The sequence below is a fragment of the Cannabis sativa genome, chromosome 9 (assembly GCF_029168945.1).
Source record: "Cannabis sativa cultivar Pink pepper isolate KNU-18-1 chromosome 9, ASM2916894v1, whole genome shotgun sequence".
NCBI classification, from domain to species: domain Eukaryota; kingdom Viridiplantae; phylum Streptophyta; class Magnoliopsida; order Rosales; family Cannabaceae; genus Cannabis; species Cannabis sativa.
The window spans coordinates 29,375,808-29,393,075 of NC_083609.1; the positions used below are offsets into that span (position 1 = coordinate 29,375,808).

General features: G+C 34.4%; 1 protein-coding gene across 1 annotated transcript; it reads left to right on the top strand.

Moving 5' to 3' along the window:
• The first annotated feature begins 4,017 nt into the window (after positions 1–4,017).
• On the top strand, positions 4,018–5,830 carry LOC133031346 (uncharacterized). The gene is made up of 5 exons (XM_061104831.1): positions 4,018–4,366; positions 4,502–4,747; positions 4,799–4,894; positions 5,110–5,370; positions 5,490–5,830. The coding sequence occupies exons 1-5, from the start codon at positions 4,018–4,020 to the stop codon at positions 5,828–5,830; spliced, it is 1,293 nt and encodes a 430-aa protein (XP_060960814.1).
• Positions 5,831–17,268: the final 11,438 nt, after the last annotated feature.

Genomic DNA, 17,268 nt, shown 5'->3' on the forward strand with positions numbered 1-17,268 from the left:
AATTGACTCATACCCCAACCCTAGTTTTTTCAGTCTCTTTTTAGCCTCGTAGTATGTTGATGGAACTTTATTTCCTTTTGGAAAAGCAAGGTTCAACAATTTCAATAATTCATCAAATACGCGAATAGGTATTTTTCCACGAACTGTAAGATGCAATAACTTTGCCACGTAAAAGTTAAGTGAAGAAATCCAATGGCATCCGTGGTACAATTTTCTTCAATCTCTTCAAATAAGTCATCATAATACCGAAAAGATTCAGGTTGGTTTGAACTTCTTCAGTTGTTGGTCGAATAAAATCTTCAATGATGGGAATCATCTCGTCATCTTCATCATCTAAAATTGACTCAAGAACTTCATTTCGTGAAACTTCATTTCGTGGCACTTCTACTTCTGGCTCCCCGTGATAAATCCACTTTTGATAACCATTATCAAAACCCCAATCAAATATATGGGCTTCTACAATATTTAAAGGCTCAAATCGAGTATTTAAGCATCTAACACACGGACACTTAATTTTTCCATCAGAATTTTTATATGCTGAAGCCATTGCCAAAAATGCTTGTAGACACTCCCAATATTCTTTACCACGTTTTCTCCAAGAAGTCCAAGAATTATCCATAGTTATCTAAAAGTGTTTTAAAACTTTATGAGTTATAGCAATGGCAATAAAATAATTATGAAAATTTTATGCTATTTTATGAAAATTTTATGCTATTTTATGAATATTTTATGCTATTTTATGAATATTTTATGCTATTTCAATTTACTTTGTCTTTTATGATTTTATATTTAATTTGCATTATTATTATTTCAAGTTTCATACATTACCATATTATTTATTGTGTTTTCATATATAATTTTTATTGTATTTTTTTTAATTAAATAAATAGTTGAAGTTATATTTAAGTATATTAAAATTACTTTACTAAGTATACTAAAAAAATATTTTAGTTGAAAAGATTTTTTTTTTAACCATTTAGTATATTTTAGTAAACTTAGTAAGTTATTTTAAATACATTAAATTAACTTTAAAAGATTAAATTATTTTTTTTTAGAAAATTAAATAAAAAAATCTTACTAATTTAACTAATTTAATTATTTTTCTTCAAAAAATTAAATTAAAAAATCGTTTTTATTTTTTTTTATTAAAATATATAAAAATTGATTTATGAATTAATTAAAAAAAATTAATTACTACAATTATTTTTATTATTTTTTATGATAATATAAAAATATATTAATTCATTATTAAACTTCATTATTAATATTTAAAATTCTAAAATATTTATATGAATCTAAATTAAATTTCATACTAAAAATTTATATTAAATTCTTTTTTTTGTCACATTTTTATTCTTCTAAACTTCTAAAATTTTAATTTTAAATAAATTTCATAACATAATATCATATGGTAACTTACAATCAAAAGTAAACAACAAACCAATTATATATAAAATTATACATTTCACACATACACATAAATAAAATACCAATTTAAGAAAATTAAATAAAATTCCTAATAATACTAAATAAAATAAATTTAAATACACCATATTTAAATAAATATTTATATATATAATATTAAATATATAAATATTACATATAAAATATTTTATATAATAAAAGTTTTATTTATTTTATTTATAAAATATAAAAATTTATATAACATAAAAATAATTTTTTTCATTTTAATTATATACAATAAATATATATTTATATATTTATATATAAATATAATATATACAATAAATATGTATTTATATATAAAAAAATAATATATACAATAAATATGTATTTATATATATAAAAAATGATATATATATATATACTTATATATTAAAAAATATATAATATATAAAACATATATTTATATATAAAAACTATAATATATACAATATAAAATTATTTACAAATTAAAAAATACAATATATATAATACATATACTTTTACACAAAAAAAATATAATTTATATAATACACCTATTTATTTTATATATTAACAAAAAAAATATATACATATACTAACAAAAAATATATTAAAGTGTAATATATACATTTTATATATCACAGCAAATAAAAAAACCATAAAACTAATATATAACACAAATTTATATTACATACCAAAATAAAAAACCCTAAAAAATCACAAATCACACATTTATATATAAAACTAATATATAACAGAAATTTATATTACATAACACAAAATTTCACAGAAAATTAATTTTATTTAGAAATTTCAAACTAATTACAAACACATACATATATTACACAAAATCTATCAAAAATAAATACAAAACACATACTTGAAAATAAGAACCGACGGTGACGGTGATGCGACGGTGATGGTGCGAGGAGGTCCACTGCCACAGTGCAACCGAGAGAGGAACCAAAAAAAAAATATGCAACCAGAAAAAAAAATAAGTTTGTAGAAATGTAGAAAGTGGAAATGTAAAGGGAAAAATAGTTACCTGAAGCAGTGGTGGAGCAGAGTCGGTGGTGGAACAGCCGGTGGTGGAGCAGAAATGTTGCTGCAAACCGAGAGAGAAGGGGGCAAAATGGCTGATGTAAATTGAGAGAAGTGGGAAAATGGGGTATCTGGGTTGGGGTTTTTTTTTATAGACAAATTATTACCGGCGGGGTCCACCGGTATTAATTAACCCGCCGGTAATAATATCATTAGCGGCGGACCCCCCGCCGGTATTGGTCTGCCGCAAATAATAATAGCGGCGGACCCTGCCGGTATTGGTCCGCCGCTAATAAATTTTGAAATACCCCCTCCCTGTTTTCCCGCACTTATCAAATAACTTCAAATTAGCGGCGGGCTGTCCGCCGGTATTACCAAATGCCCGCCGCTAATTCTTATTTTATTTATTTTAAAAAAACAAAAATCTGAAAAATTGGATTAATACCGGCGGGCCCCCACATCCGCCGGTAATAACCTTATTATTGCATGACCTTCCCGCCAGAATAGGTCCGCCCCTAATAACCAAAATTGTTATGTGCTCTCTCTCTCTCTCTCTCTCTCTCTCTCTCTCTCTCTCTCTCTCTCTCTCTCTCTCTCTCTCTCTCTCTCTCTCTCTCTCTTGAACCCAGCAGAAGCTACAACATTGGTTGTTCAAATTCATGGTGTTATAGCTTGTTTTGACAGAATTTCTAAGAATCAATTCAAGGTAAACAAGTCTCCTTCTTCTTCTTTGTGAGTTTGTAGTTTTAAGTGGTGTGAGCATGCAAATTTTGACGATTGTTTTCTGTGAGTATGAATTGTGGTTGGTTTTGTTTTCTGAGGTTGTTTTGATGATATTTAAGCTATTTAGGCTTGATTAGTGGTTGGTGTTATGCTTGAGCTTAAAGCTCAAAGCTTTTTTCTTTCATGGTGAAATTGGTATCAGAGGGTTGGAGTTGTTGTTATTGCTTAAATTAAGTTCCTTATGAGTTGTATAGGTACTCTAGAGGGTTCGAAGTCATTTGGGGTTGATTTTCTTTGTTTAGAAAGTTTTTACGGATTCCTATACTGAAACGATCAATCGGTTCAGTATGGACCTGTAAGAATCGGTCGACTGGTTCCTCCCCTGGCAGACCCCCACATAACTGGTTTTCTGGTTAGGAACCAGTCTACGAGTTTGCTAGTGCTCTCACTCATTTTAAACAATCTTTACATTTCTCTAATGGTTTAGAAGTTCCTAGGGTTGGATTGAAAGGGGGAATTATGTTATTATGGAAAGATAATGTAAATGTAACCTTACTTCAAATGAGTACAAACCATTTGTATTGTTATTTGTCCTTTGATGATGGTCCTTGATGGTATCTTTCAACTGTTTATGATTTTCTCGAAGCTAGTAGCAAAAAATACATTTGGGCTTTGATTAATAGACAAGCTGATGTTTCTCCTATGGACCCTTGGATGTTAATTGGGGATTTGAATAAAATTTTCTCCCACCCTCATAAAAATGGAGGTCTCCTTCATCTTGATAATCAAATGAATGCTTTTCGATCGACCTTGGACATATTTTTCTTAATGAATTGGCTTTTGATGGTGATGATTTTACTTGGACTAAAATATAAGATTAATCCCACTGCATTGAAGGAAAGACTTGATTGGTGCTTTATAAATAATGTTTGGAATAATAGTTTTAACTTACCAACTCTCACCCGCCTTGACTATTATGGATTTGATTATCGTGCTCTTGAGGTTGCTGTTAATTTTTCCCCTATTGTTGACCCAGATTCCAGGAAAAAATCTCGCTTTTGCTTTGAAAAATTATGGGTGAAAGAGGTTGAATGTGCTGAAATTATTTCTAAATGTTGGCAGCAAAGTAATAATGGAAATCCTTTTGAGGATTTGGCTCACAGTTTGGACCGTTGTGGTAAAAGTTTACAATCTTTGCATAAAATAAAGTTTGGTTAACTCAAATCTGATATTTCTGATGCTTAAACCAGAGTTAAACAACTCCATAAGGTTACTAAACTTGATTCTTCCCATGCTTATGTTGTTCATTCAGCTCAAACTATTTTGGATGATCTTTTGGCTACTACAGAGCAATATTGGCAGCAGAGGTCTTGTCTTGATTGGATGCAATTAGGAGATCGTAATACAAATTTTTTTCATGCTAAGGCTTCAGCTAGAAATTCCAATAACAAGATCAAATTTTTGAAAGATTCCAATGGTAATAAAGTTACTTCTCGAGAGGGGATTTCAAACATCATATCTTCTTATTTTGAAACATTGTTCACTGCTACTGAGGAAGGTCATTGGGCTTTATCACATGTGCTATAGACTATTCCTACTACCATCACAGATGCTCATAATGATTTTTTACTTAAGGAATTTACAACGGCTGAGGTTGTTTTTGCTTTAAACACCATGGGTTCTGATAAAAGTCCTGGTATTGATGGTATATCGGCAATGTTTTTCAACATAATTGGCATATTATTGGAAGTTTGGTTTCAAAATTTGTTCTTCATGTGCTTAATGAGGGTGGTAATCCTGCTGAGTTAAACAAGACTTTCATTAGTTTGATTCCCAAAGTCAAAAAGCCTCACACTATGAAAGTCTTTTTCCCTTTTAGTCTTTGTAATGTCATATACAAATTGATTTCCAAAATGCTAGTTCTTTGCTTGAAGGAAGTCCTCCTCCATGTCATTGATGAGACTCACAGTACTTTTCTTCCAAATAGACTGATCACTGATAATGTTTTGGTGGCTTTTGAACTGGTTCATTATCTGAAGCACCGCAAGAAAGGTTCCAGAGGCTATGCTGCGCTCAAACTTGATATGAGCAAAGCTTTTGACTGGGTGGAATGGTCTTTTTTAGCTGCTGTTATGGGAAAAATGGGTTTTAATATTAGATGGATTTCACTCATCATGACTTGTATGCATACAAAACACTTTTTTTTTTCTCATTAATGGTGTTGTTTCGGGCTCAGTAATACCTCAAGGAGGTTTAAAGGGATCCACTTTCTCCTTACCTCTTTCTTATTTGTTCTGAAGGCCTCTCTAGACTTTTGCAATATGAGGAACAATTTAGACGGCTTAAGGGATTGGTTGTCTCCCGTAGAGCACCATCCATAACCCATCTTTTATTTATTGATGATAGTTTGCTTTTCTGTCAAGCTAATGAACGTTCTTGTGGGGCTATTAAGCGTGGCTTAGATATTTACCATCGCACTTCAGGTCAAGAGCTTAATGCCGATAAATTTGTAATGTACTTTTTGCTAAATACTTCAACAGTAACCAAATATTCTTTCCAGCAGATCCTTGGTATCCCTATTAGTGAATGCCATGAAAAATATTTGGGCTTACCTGCTTATTCTGTGAAAGATAAAAAGTAACTATTTGGTGATATAAAAGAAAAGATATGAAAATTAATGCATCCTTGGAATGATAAGATTTTCTAAAATGGAGGGAAAGAAGTTCTCTTGAAAGTTGTTGTTTAATCTATTCCAACATATGTCATGAGTTATTTTAAGTTGCCATCTACTTTTTATTGTCAGCTTGAGCAAATGATGGCAAAGTTTTGGTGGGGTTCAAACACTGACAAGAAGAAGACTCATTGGAAAAAGTGGGATTTTCTTTGCAAAACTAAAATGCATGGTTGTAAGGGGTTCAGATCCTTTGTTCATTTTAACCAAGCCCTGCTAGCCAAACAAGCTTGGAGAATCATCCAATATCCACATTCTCTTCATAGCATGGATGCTCAGATAGGCGGCATGTCTTGTCTAACTTGGCAGGGAATTTGTTGGGGTCGTGATTTATTAAAACCTAATTTGCGATTGAAAGTAGGTGATGGTAGTCATATCTGGTGTGCTTTTGATCTTTGGATTCCTCGAAATACAACCTTTACCCCCTTGCGTTATACGATAGGTCCTCACAACAAAGTTGCTAACTATATTAGTGCTATTGATGAATGGAACCTCATCTCTCTCTCTCTCTCTCTCTCTCTCTCTCTCTCTCTCTCTCTCGTGTAGCTCTAGGGCTGGTGGTATGGCAAAGACAAGGGCGAGGCAGGGGAAGCTAAAATCGAAAGTAAAGAAACCTAAGAAAAGAGGTCCTACCTCTACTACAGATGTTCGTAAGACGAAGACAATGGATCCAGTTTTGGGAATTGAATCAATTGAGTTTTTGGAGGATGAAGGAGATGGTGAAAAGGAGTAGGTAACCAACTCGACAATGGATGCAACCATGGCGGATCTGTTCAAAGCTCTACTTTCGCCAAGATCACCATTATAGGCTATTAAACTTCAAGAAGAGGTCAACAAGGATTTTGAATTCTTCCTGAGTGCTAATCAGCAATGCCCTGCAAGTATTCAACAAGGTAACATTGTTACTCCACAAATTTTAAGATCTGGAAATGTTGTGAGAAATTTGGATAATTCTTTCAAGAGTTCTGGTAACACACAAAAGGTCAAAATCACTTTAGAGTACATTTTGGAGTTCCTCTATAGTGTGTTATGTCCTTGGTGCTAATCCACCTCTATCAGTTCTTGAAGGTTTTATAAGGCAGGTTTGGAAAGGTAAAGTTGATAAAGTGGGATCATTGTCATACAGAGTGTTTATGGTGCGTTTTGACACAGTGGAAAGTAGAGATGAAATGCTCAATGGAGGATATGTCTTCTTCAATAACAGACCTGTAGTGATGAAAGCTTGGATCCAAATGTTAATTTTAAGAAAGAAGACATTAGAACGGTTCCTATATGGATCCAACTCCCTAACTTAGACTTGAAGTTTTGGACTGAAAGGTCTTTATTCAAAATTGTGGGGCAATTGGGGACACCTTTACAAGATGATCACGTGACTAAAGAAAGAAACAAACTCAGCTATCCTAGGGTGCTAATATAAGTATCGATACAACATGATTTTCCTGCTCAAATCCCCATTGAAGATGAACATGGTTACAATGTGATAGCCTCTGTTACTTATGAATGGAAACCACTACTTTGTAATCACTGTAAAAGCCTGGGACACGCAACAACGGACCATCGAAAGAAGGAAGGAAAGAAACAACTGTGGAAGGTCAAAAAGAGGGTAAACCACCTGGTGCAGAAGAAGAAAAAGTTATAAATGAGGAAGGTTTTGAAAAATTTAGTAAAGGTAGAAAAGGAAAAGGCAAAGATATAATGAGTGAGACACAATTATGAAATTCGTTTAATGTCGTAACCGAAATACTTGATTGTGTAAATGATGGGACAAAGGACATAGCAGAAATTTCTCATAAGCAGACATAGTCACCCACAAGAGGACCTAATGTGTTACCTACAATAGAGAAAACAAGAGAAGGGGGAGTTCCTCCTCTTCGGAATAGATAAAATTGTAAGCTGGAACGTTCGAGGGATCAATAACCAACACAAACCAAACCAAGTAAAGAACATGATAAATGTTCACAAGGTTGGGCTTGTTGGTCTTCTCGAGACGAGAGTTAAGGCCCAAAAGCTTGGGGTCTTATATGTAAATATGTTTTGAGGATGGTGTTTCACTTCAAATATTGCATGGCATGAAGGAGGAAGAATAATAGTGGCCTGGAACCCTTCTAGTTTCACTGTAAGCATTCTCAATTGTACTAGTTAACTTATTCATCTATATGTCTCAACCTTAGATGGTAAGCACATGTTTTTTGTTACCTTTGTTTATTCTTTCAATGACCTGGAAGGGAGAAAGATACTCTGGTCAGATTTAAAGACAATAGCTACTCAAGATTCATTGATGATTTTGGGAGACTTCAATGAGATTTTGAACAAGGAAGAAAGAATTGGCAAGAGAGTAACATATAATGGAGCAACAAACTTCATTGACTGTGTGAACTACTGCTAATTAGAAGACATTAAATTCAGTGGGAGTTCCTTCACATGGAACAATAAACGGCAAGGGAATGATAGAATTTGGTCTAAGATCGACAGAGTACTTGCAAACTAGAATTGGTTAAATCAATTTCCCAATGCTGAAGCCATTTTCTTAGTAGAATGACTATTCAATCATACTCCTGCAATTATTTTTGTGTATCTCGAATTTCTTGGTGGAAAAAAGCCTTTCAAATATTTTTTTTATGCGGTCCTCCCATCCACGGTATGTAGAAATAGTGAAGGGAGTTCGGAACCAACAGATTTCTGGCACCAAGATGTTTCAAGTCATCTCCAAACTTAAGATTCTAAAAGCAGCTCTCAAAGATTTGAATAAGAGGGAATACTCTAATATTCAAGAAGCTGCTGCACAAGCTAAAGAAGAGTTGTATGATGTACAAAAGAAGTTACAAGCATAGCCTATGAAACACGAACTAATTGACCTAGACAGAATTATGGTTACTTGCTTAAGGGTCTGTCATCTTTCCTTCAGCAGAAATCAAAAATAAGTTGGATCAAAGATGGGGACAAAAATACTGCGATCTTTCATGCCAACATCAGAGAGAGAAGGAAGAAAAATAGAATACTGTTCCATTAAAGATAAACATGGAACAAGAGTAGATGATCCACCACAAGTTACAGAGGCCTTTCTTTCATTTTATCACCAACTTCTTGGTAATAAAATAGAAAATAGGAGGACAATAATTGCTGGAGTTATGAAACATGGCCCCTTAGTCACTAAGCAACAGGGTGAATGGTTGGTGAAGGAGTATTCAAAGGATGAAGTTAAGAAGCTATTTTTTGAGATTCCTGGAACCAAGGCACCAGGCCCGGATGATTACTCTAGCTATTTTTTCCAATAGAACTGGGACTTAATTGGTTAAGATATATGTGAAGCTATGTTATCATTCCTACATTTTGGACATATTCTCAAAGAAATCAACACAATCGTATTCACACTTAAAAGTAGATGTCCTAATACAGTTAGTGATTTCAGACCTATTGCGTGTTACAATGTAATCTACAAGGCTGCAACCAAGCTGATTCGTTCAAGGCTAAAAACCATTCTTCTTATTTTGGTTGCCCAGAATCAGGGAGGTTTTAAGTCTGATAGATTTATCACACACAATATCTCACAAGATCTGATAAGACATTATGGAAGGAGATCAACTAAAGCAGGGTGTATGATTAAGCTTGATTTACAGAAAGCTTATGGTACACTAGACTGGGACTTCTTGGAAGAAATTTTACAAGCTTTTCAATTTCCTATGAAATTTGTGAAGCTTGTAATGACATGTGTTCGCACTCCCAGATTCTCTCTGATGTTCAATGGAACTCTTCATGGATATTTTGAGGGGAAAAAGAGACTACGCCAAGGAGATCCTATGTCACCGTTACTCTTCGTCCTTGGAATGGAGTACCTGTCAAGAATAATGATTTGAATTGGAGCCAAATCACATTTTAAATATCATGATAGATGCGCGGAGCTCAAACGAAATCACCTAATGTTTGCAGATGATGTTATCTTATTTTGTCATGGAGATTTCAAAAGCATTCATTATGTGTTACAAGGTCTGAAGCTTTTCTCATGCTCATATGGTTTGCAACCGAATCCATCAAAATCTTTCATCTACTGCTGTGGAATGGAAGATAATGAAATTCAACGCATCATTGATAGCTCCGGATTCAGCAAGAAAGAGGTACCTTTCAAATATTTAGGCATTCCTATTTTCGCTAAACGTATCTCTGGCAAAGAATGCATTGTTCTAGCTAAAAAAATGACAGCTAGAATAAGATCATGGTGTTCAAGAAATCTGTCTCTAACAGGTTAGGTTATTTTGGTAAATTCAGTGTTGATGTCCATTCACTCCAATTGGAGTCAAATCATGGTCTCACCAAAGAAGACAAAAAGGACATTGAAGCCATTTGTTATGCCTATCTTTGAAAGAGTCAATACATGCCTCTTGGTTCTGGGCCAATTGCATGGGAAAATGTCTGTCAACCGAAGGCTGCAAGGGGAATAGGCCTTAAAAGAATAGCAGAATGGAACATTGCATTAGTGACAAAATATGTTTGGGCAATTGCGAATAAAGAAGACAACTTGTGGATTAAATAAATTCACTATGTCTACATAAAGGGGAAAGATTAGTGGAGTTATCAAGCTCCACAACAGGCGACCTGGTACTGGAAAAAATTGATCTCTGTCAAGGATCAAATCAGAGATAGAATGAATGTACAACAGTTCACAAGCACACATTACAAGATCTCCAATGGCTACAAAATTGTTTGTTCCCCTCAAAAGAAAGTAAATTGAAGTCATGGAGTATGAGTAGACTTAACATCCAACGACATAGCTTTGTTATGTGGACTGCAATCCAAAACAGACTCAGAACAAGGGAACGACTGAAACATTTCAGCATCATTCCTAAAGATCACTGCTTGTTCTGCAAGCAGCAACCAGAGACAATGACTTGTTTTTCTCTGCAATGCTTACTGCAAATTAAAGAGTGGCTGGACTAGAGAATGGATTCAACTGATTTAAAATCGATACTAAGGTGGATAGAGCGTGCCAAACTTAGTCGATTTAAGAAAGCGGTGTTGTATGTTGTAACTGCTACACTTGTGTATCAGGTATGGCGATCTCGGAATGACCTGCTTTGGAATTCAGTGGAACAAAAGGAGGAACAAGTGATCTATTTAACTAAAGAAGAAGTTAAGAGAAGAATCGTACATGTTTGGCCTAAAAATATCACTACAGTTGATACAGAATGGTTCTCAACCGCTATAAAGTTATAGAAAAGCATTAAATGTAATAGAGAGTCATATAGAGTAATTGTAAAAACATTGTACAGCTGGAGAAATATAGGTCTTCAAATTGAGGATGCTAATAGGATTTAAAATTGATATTTGGAGTAATGAATTACACTATTTCACTAATAAAAAGATAAATGGAATCTCAGTCTTCTATAATGTGACTTTTCCCCTACTGATGTTGATTATATATCCTTACTATTCCTTTATCCTATAATAATCTAACTTATAATTTGATTGGGCATCACAGTACCTCAGTTGAGTATTTGATTCAGACGGGCTATCACTTTGCTTGTTCTCTTGAGGAACAAGTTCTTTCCTCTAGTTCTACATCTCAAGCTGCTTGGTGGAAATTATTTTAGATTTTGAATCTTCCTTTTAAAGTTAAAATCTTTGCGTGGAGGGTGTTTCATAATGCTATACCAGTTGCTGTCTTCTTGTTTTATAGGAAAATTATTGATTCAACATCTTGTAGTTTATGCTCTAATGCTTGGTAATCAGTGGGGTATGTGATGTTTTGTTGTAAGCATGCGAAATTTGTGTGGCAATTAGCAAGTTTTGAATTTAATTAATGAGCAGTAAGATTTTTGAATGGTGATTCTTTTGCTTATTTGGCTTCAGTTTATACCAAATCTAAACTTGAACAGATCATATGCACTATGTAGTTTATTTGGACCGATAGGAACAATTTTATCCATGGTAAAAAGGCACATCATTCATCTAAAATTTGGGGGAATTCATGTGCTTACCTCTGCAATTTTTCAGTAGCATAGTACTATTGACAGTGAGAACTCGTCAACTAAGATAGTGGTCGGAAAATGCAAGGTTACCCAAAAATGTGATATAGATATGATAAAGATGAAGGTGAAGAGATGTATGAATATTCCTTTCCATATTGAATTCAATATCTGAGTTGCACCAAATGATTTTCCAACCCCCTCTCACATCTGAGATGGAGGGTATTTATAGGCTCTAATGGCCTGGTGTACAAAGTGATCCCATGGGGACAAGATGTCGCTTTCCCGCTGCATGCTACAAGTGTTGGAGGCAGCTTGGCTTCCTGTACCCTTGTCTAGTGTAAGATGGTCCCCAATTGTAGGTTGTAGGAGGGTGGTTGCAGTGTGTGGTCTTCAGGTGCACGTGCGTGGTCCCCGGTTGCATGCGTGGTGGTCCCTAGGTACAGGTTGTAGGAGAGTGGTTGCAGCATACCCTTGGTCAGGTCTTCAGAAAGCGTGATTGTACGCTCTTCCCTTGGACGCCTTGTCCTTTGATTCCTCTCTCAATATCATTCTGGTCGTCATGCATTCACGTCTCACCTTATCTTCACACCCTCCATGCCACCTTACACTTGACACCCTTCTCCCATACACTCAACTCCCCCCACATTAACACACACTCCCCCACATGCACACACGGCTCGCATGCGAGCCCCCCACTTGCACACACTCCTCCACATGCACACACGGCTAGCATGCGAGCCGCCCACTTGCATGCACTCACTCCACTCGCACACACTCCCACACATGCACACACGGTTCGCATACGAGCCCCCCACTCGTACACACTCCCTCCACTCGGCTTGCATGCATGCCCCTCGTGGGTTCACATGCAAGCTCCCATGCTCCCACACTCTCCCGCACATGACGTGTATCCACAGATGTATAACCTCTCCTTCTTTCACCTGCGGGTCGAACAGATGCTCCACAATTTGCATAAAGGTTCCACGACTCACCCAAATGCCCCGACTCTCCCAACGACCCATGGGTTCGCACAACATCCCATGGGGTCGCACAACACCCCATGGGGTCGCACAATATCCAGGGAGTCACACAACAACTTGTTAGCTTGCATGGGAGCTGTCAGCTCGCATACCAAGCTGTCACAATGACAGTCATAGTATTTTGGCCATAACTTTCTCGATATACATCAGAATTGGACGATTCTAGATGCGTTGGAAAGATAAGAAAGAGATCTTTGAATCTTATGTTTGTAGCAAGATCCAATTCTGAACATATCATTACAAAAATCCTCTAAAAATTGTAACCTAGTAAGTTAATCTTACTAACTCTACTCATGAGTTGTTACGGGGTTGACCTCCGAGTTGTACGGATGTACCCCGAGACTTGTAAGCATGGATTTCAAAGATTAAATACCCTTAGGCCATATGCATTGACTCAGTCATTCTTCGACCGACTCTTGCATTTGATGTCTCTCGACTGCTGAGGCTGATTGTTGACTAATCTCGAAAATCAACTCTGTCGATTTTTGTTTCATGGTCTTATTTGGGCAAAACGTCTCTATTTCAATTAGGATCTCATTGAAACTGATTCTATACTTTTGGCAAACGCCATAAATTATCCAACATCGAAAACTTTTTTCTTTTCAAGATTTGTTAAATGATGTTTAAAATCAATTATCGTATCTTTCATATGTTTGTGTATCTCATGTTCAACGGGATGCTAAGCAAGCTGCTCACTACTACAATATTAGCCTTTAGAGGCAATTTTTTCAACCCTATTTATAAAAAGGGAAGCTAAAGGGTGTGAAAATACCCGCTATGTTCGAAATTGACATTTAGAGGCGGTTTTTTGATAAAAACCGTAGGTATAAAATTGTATTATACCATTTAGAGGCGGTTGGAAATTTTTATGTTTTTTTTTTTTCGAACTACTATATGCCGGCTTCCTTCCATAGGAACCGACTCGCATAGGGTACACAGTCTTCTGACACGTGTACCCTATGCCGCTGCTCCTATGAAGGAACCGACGCCATAGGGTCGATCAGAGTATATCTCTTTGCTCGACCTTCCTTCTTCCTCCCCACTTCACTCAGCAACCCAGAAAAACCAGAGACCCCATTTTCTCAGCCAAAACCCTCGCCTCCACCACCTTCTCCCCACCCTATCTCCCTCATTTCTCAACCATTTCAGCCCATTTTTTTTTAAAATCCTCCATTTTCGATACTTAATAACATACACCTAAAAAGTTTTGATTTTTTAGCCTCTAAAAGTGTCATCCGAACCCAAATAGTAAATTTTGGGTGTGAAATCCGGCCACCCATTTTTGTTGAGAAATTGTTCAATCTCAACCTCGTTTAAGGTATAAATATTGCTTCTATTCTTATTGTATTATGTATATTGTTTTATTTTTTATTTTTGTAAATTATTATTTGAGTTTTTTTATTTTATTAGTAATATTATTGTGTTTTATGTGTATAGTGTCGGATTTTTTACTAAGTGGTCGTCGGATTGCGGTTATTAGGTAATAATTTATACCACAATGTATAGTATATATATGTATTTGTATATTTTATTGAATATTTGTATATAATGTGTGTATATATTGTGTGTGTATATAGTGTGTGTATATTTTTTATGAAAATAAATTTTGTAATTGTATTTTATATATTTTTTGCAATATATATTTATTGTGAATAAAATGGCATTGGAGGGATTTCATTAGTTTCAAAAAAAAAAATTAGTTTAGAAATAAAAATTTCAAAATAGAATTAGTGTGTGATATAATTTTATTTTTTTGAGATAATAGTGTGAGATATAATTGATTATATATATGTATGTATAATTTAGTAACTAAGTAACTTGTTACAATTTTGTATAACTAGTTATAAGTTATGAAATAATTAATTTTGTAATTTCGTTGTATTTCTTTATATTATAAAGGGTTCGGCATAATTTTGTGTGTAGCGTATTTGGGCTTGCAATTATAGGTATATACTTTTACTAACTTTTTCTTAATATATAATTAATTATCAATGCATGTTAGTTGAGTTTGAATATCTTAAATATTCATCCGTAGTGAAGTAGGTTCTGCGAATACATGTACTGCGGTCGGATGGGTGGATTAATTTTGTATTGTTTATCTGTTTTGTTTGTTATTTTAGGCACTTGTAAAATTTTTGGGAACGTCCAATTACAGCCGTTATGCTGCCGAAATTTCGGTAGAATTAGGATAAATCTTACTAAAACCATTCATAATATAGTTAATTATAACATAGTAATAAGAAGTTAGGTCACATAAAAAATAATAATATTCACATTTATGAAAACTTTTTAATTTTACCAACATTCTAATCAACTAAACAACCTAATAACATGAACTAATGTAAAACGAAAATTTGAGTAATTTTTAGATTAATATGAATAAATTGTGTGAGAGACTTAGTTAGTTACATTGTGTAATTAGTAACTAGATATAATTAGTTACTAAATAAATTAACAAAATAAACATATAAAATCCTTCTTTTTTTATTTTTTTTTTCTTTCATTTGAGAGGTTCAATGTGGATTTTTATTTTTCAAAGAAAATAAAGAGCAAAAGTTAATTAAAAGGGGAAAATATTAGTTAATACTTTTATTGCTTTACCAAAAATTTTTCCCCTCAATTTTATTTATTAAAAATATTTAACATTTTAATAACATTCTAATCAACAAAACAACCTAATAATATGAACTAATCTAAAACGAGAATTTAAGTAATTTATAAATTAATATGAATAAATTGTGAGAAACTTAGTTAGTTACATTGTGTAATTAGTAACTAGCTATAAGTAGTTACTAAATACTGAATTTTTTTGGATAGGATTTTTGTTATGGATAAATCATGGATGCGTGAGGAGAGAGACACACTGCGATTTCAAGTAGGGTTCGATGCATTTTTAGAGTTTGCCTTAAAGAATTCTACAAATCACGATCGTATTCATTGTCCGTGTGTAGATTGTTGTAATGTATCTAAAGGGAATATTACAATGATTAAGGACCATGTGTATTTACGAGGTTTCAATAGAAGTTATACTAATTGGTATTACCATGGCGAACATTTACCAAATGATCCATATCCATTAGGAAAGCGGGGGGTAGATGATATCGAGGGTAATGATTTCGATGATTATCCATTGGACTTGCTTAACGAAGCACATGAGGAATTTCTTAATGATCCTGAGAAATTTGATAATTTTCTTAGTGATGCTGATAAACCTCTGTTCGATGGTTGTAAAAAACTAAGATTACCAACAATGGTATACGTATCGTCGCAGAAACTATGCACTTTGCAAGTGCAAAAGATAGAAACCCTATTTTAGGTACTATGACGTATTACGGGGTCATTGAAGAAATATGGGAGCTCAATTATTTTGCGTTCCGAATTCCACTTTTTAAGTGTTCTTGGGTTGACAACAACGTTGGAGTAAAAACTGACGATCTTGGTTTTACTTTGGTTGATTTAAGTAAGAGAGGAAGCAAGAATGATCCATTCATCATGGCTAGCCAAGCAGCTCAAGTTTTTTACATTTCTGATCCGGCTAATGATAAATGGTCTATTGTTTTATCGACACCAGAGAGGAGGTTCTTAGAGACTGAAGAGGATGAGGAGAATGCTGACTTATGTTACGATGACTTCATTGTTGGACAACCAATTCATGAGCAACTCATGGGAATTGATCGTAACATTGAGGAAGACGACGCTGAATACATTAGAAACGATATCAATGAGGGAATATGGGTCAATTGTGATTCAGGCAAACATAAACAAAAAAAGAAAAGAAAACGTGTCTAATTGGTAACTTGATATATAGCTTACTTTATATTGTGGTTGTGAATGGTCCTGAATACTTAACAATTTGTTTATGCTTTTAATATTTCATATACACTACTTGTTATATATGTAGCTAACTTTGAAGTTTGTTTGTTAATGGTGTAGACATGGCGAACTCGAATCGTGATCCGATTCCGAGCAGCAAAATGAGTGTCCAACCACAATACCTACACGAGGGCCGACGCAAATGAATGAAATATCCAAACTAATGGATCAGGGCAAAAGAGTGGCCCTCGAAGTTAACGATAAAGGTCAATACTGTGGAAAAAGCTACGCGAAGCTCGTATCCACTCGGGAGTCGATGTCGGCGACAATAGGGTTGGCTTATAAACCGGAAAGAAGTCAACCGTACTCGAAAAATAAAGTTTGGAAAGACATTCGGTGTAAGCTATTATTTGTTAGAATTTTGATTTGTTTTTCTATTACTCCAAATGTTGACTCTAACCGTGTTTGTTTTCCTTCAAAATAGACGGGTTCATTGTCCCGACACCTTCAAACATGATTGTCTCATCCTAGC